Here is a 3,409-nt window from a genome sequence, read left to right as displayed (position 1 = left end):
TTTCTCTTTCTGTTTTCTCATTATTAGTGTATAGGAATGCAAGGGATTTCTGTGTGTTGATTTTATATCCTGCAACTTTACTATAGTCATTGATTAGTTCTAGTAATTTTCTGGTGGAGTCTTTAGGGTTTTCTATGTAGAGGATCATGTCATCTGCAAACAGTGAGAGCTTTACTTCTTCTTTTCCAATTTGGATTCCTTTTATTTCTTTTTCTGCTCTGATTGCTGTGGCCAAAACTTCCAAAACTATGTTGAATAGTAATGGTGAAAGTGGGCACCCTTGTCTTGTTCCTGACTTTAGAGGAAATGCTTTCAATTTTTCACCATTGAGGATAATGTAAGGTGAGATCTCTTAAGACATAAATTCTTTTCAAGAAACACATCAATGCATTCAAATCAAATCAATAGATATTTATTCTCTATATCTGGCAGATTCAAGGCACTGAGTTAGGCACCAGAGAGAGTAGAGGGCACCTGTCTTCAAGATCAAGACACTTGTAATATACTTGGTAAGAAAAGAAGTAAACAAAGAAAGCACCAGATAATTTCAGCATAATATTCCAAAGGGAAAAATCCACCTCAGAGTCATAAATAGACTTTAGTCTTTGTGTCTCTATTTGTGCTACCTTGGGCAACAGGTGAGCCGCCATTTTAATGTCTATAAATTAAACAATTCGTAACAGAACTCTGCGGTTCAATCCATATGATTTTAATTCAAAAGACGAATTCTCATCCAAAACATAGATACTACCTTGGACTTCCCTGACAGTCCAATGGTTAAGACTTTGCCTTCCAATGCAGGGAGTATGGGTTCAGTTCCTGGTCAGGGAGCTAACATCCCACATGACTTATGGCCAGAGGAAAAACAAACATAAAAAAAAGAAGCAACATTAAAACAAATTCAATAAAGACTCTAAAAATTTTTTAATTAAAAATAAAATAAAAAATATAGATATTACCAAAAGAAGTAGGGCTTCCCAGGTGGCACTAGCAGTAAAGAACCTGCCTGCCAATGCAGGGGACTTGAGAGACTCAGGTTTGGTCCCTGGGTTGGGAAGATCCCCTGGAGAAGGGCATGGTTGCAAGATCCACTCCAGTATTTTTGCCCCAGGAATCCTTTGGACAGAGAAGCCTAGAGGGTTACAGTCCCTGTCATTGCAAAGTGTAGGACACAACTGAAGTGACTTAGCACAGCACACGTCAGAAGTAATTAACTTGCCATTAACTGACAAATGATTGGTATAGTTAAAGGAAACAGAAATAATTTTAGAATGTGATCATTAAATGGATGAATCAATCAATACCTGAAAATAAAATTTAAAACTGAATAGATTAGCAAGGGGGAAAATGATGCTCCTGGAGAATAAAGTTGCAAGAGTAATACATAATAAATTGGAAGATATTCTTCATGGAGTAGACATGTTTGGCAGAAGCAAAGTACAGAAGTGTTTGAGAAATTTGGATTTGTTTCTTAGAGAATTGGGCACTACTATATTGGACAGAGAAGCCTGGTGGGCTACAGTCCACAGGCTTGCAAAGAGTCGGACACAGCTTAACAACTAAATGACAACAATACATTCCCTGAGTGCAATAAACCCCAAAATGCAGTGGTATTTATTCAAAATTGAATAATAGTCATTGAGTGTCCACTACACATCACGGTGCATCACAATCAAGATTCAGTGACAAACCCAAGAGGCACAATGTAACCTGCCTCTAATGACGTTTGGGGGAAAGTCTTCTTGGGGGTGCTATGCACGCTGCACCAGCCGCACCAAGCTTGGGTGCTACCTAGGCTGTTTAGACTACTACTCACTGTCAGTATCACACCTACTGTTTGAAGACATCCTTTAATCTTTAAAGTCACTGGTTGAAAAAAAAGCTAATTGTCCATTTTGAAAAGACTCTTCTCAGGGCTCCCTTTATGTCTTGATTCCTCAGGCTGTAGATGAAGGGGTTCAGCATGGGGGTCACCACAGTGTACATCACAGCCATGACAGTCTCTTTAACAGTAGAATTGTTAGATGAAGGGCAAAGGTAGAGGCCAATGATTGTCCCATAGAAGAGAGATACCACGGAGAGGTGGGAGCCACAGGTGGAGAAAGCTTTGTGGATACCCCTGGCAGAGCGGACCTTGAGGATGGAGGACACGATTCGTGCATAGGATGAAAATATCAACAGGAATGGAACAATAATGACAAGCCCTCCCAGGATAAAAATCACCGTTTCATTTATCTGAATGTCAGAGCAGGCCAACTTTAGCAGAGCTGACATGTCACAGAAGAAGTGGGGGATCACGTTATCAGCACAGAAAGACAGCCGAGCCATGAACAGGGTGTGCAACAAAGAAATGCAGATGGTCAGCACCCAGGACAGCACCAGCAGGGAGAGATAGAGCCTGGGGCTCATGATGGTGGTGTAGTGCAGGGGGAAGCAGATGGCCACGTAGCGGTCATAGGCCATGGCCACAAGGAGGAAGCTCTCCAGGTCTGCAAAAAGCAGGAAGAAGTACATTTGTGTCAGGCAGCCAGCATAAGAGATGGACGGGATGTGGCTCTGCATGTCCTGTAACAATTTGGGCATTGTAACAGAGGAGAAGCAGAGGTCAGAGAAAGACAGGTTACTGAGAAACAAATACATGGGTGTGTGGAGGTGGGGGTCCAGGCAAATGAGGGCGAGGATGAGAAGGTTCCCCAGGACGGTGGTAACATACATGGCCAGGAACAGAGTGTAGAACAGGTCTTGCTGATCAGGTCTAATGGGCAGGCCCAGGAGGAGGAATTCTGAGACGACTGTTTGGTTTCCCATTTTCATGCTGCTTTTGTTTTACCTTTTGAAAATTAAGAACAATCTGTATGAAAGCATAAGCCTAAATATATATATATATATATATATTGCAGAACTTTCAAAAATATTTTCATTAAATGCCCATAAGTCATAGCAGTTGTTTACTACTTTATTTGAAATCTCCCAAGTATGTAAATAAATATTTATGTAAAGGAAACAACAAACACATATGAAATTATGGGTCAAATTCAATCAAATTTCAAAATTCTCTATGAATGTTCCATAACAGAACCGTGGATGGGGTCAGAGCAACATGATCTGAAAGTAGACAGGAAGTAGAATAAGTCTGTATGCCTCTCACTTAGGGATACCAACAGTATAATGTCAACCAGAAAATTAGTCACCATCTTCACCACTCAGGAATGATGCTGATGGTGAGTAAGATGATGGCGTTTGTGGTGGTGATGATGATGGTGATGATGATGACTGATGACAGTGGAAAGAAGAGCATGAAAACATTTGTCAGTGCTTGCTCTTGCTAAACACTGGGATCAAAGCATAATATGCACTGACTCATTTACTCTTCACAGCAACCCTATGAGATAGGTACTGTGTGTGTGTG

At 40.8% G+C, this 3,409-nt stretch overlaps 1 protein-coding gene across 1 annotated transcript; it reads right to left on the bottom strand.

The window, feature by feature from the left end:
- Window positions 1-1,041: 1,041 nt before the first annotated feature.
- On the bottom strand, window positions 1,042-3,409 carry LOC123465517 (olfactory receptor-like protein DTMT). Its single transcript, XM_045164701.1, has one exon. It carries the CDS (start codon window positions 2,812-2,814, stop codon window positions 1,864-1,866), a length of 951 nt encoding a protein of 316 aa, XP_045020636.1. The 5' UTR covers window positions 2,815-3,409; the 3' UTR covers window positions 1,042-1,863.

Source organism: Bubalus bubalis, chromosome 3, assembly GCF_019923935.1.
Source record: "Bubalus bubalis isolate 160015118507 breed Murrah chromosome 3, NDDB_SH_1, whole genome shotgun sequence".
Classification (NCBI taxonomy): domain Eukaryota; kingdom Metazoa; phylum Chordata; class Mammalia; order Artiodactyla; family Bovidae; genus Bubalus; species Bubalus bubalis.
The sequence above is the reverse complement of the archived record's forward strand: the minus strand, read 5'-3'. Positions and strand labels throughout refer to the sequence as shown.

Coding starts and splice junctions, on each gene's coding strand:
- LOC123465517 (XM_045164701.1), bottom strand. CDS start 2,814: ATGAAAATGGGAAACCAAACAGTCGTCTCAGAATTCCTCCTCCTGGGC.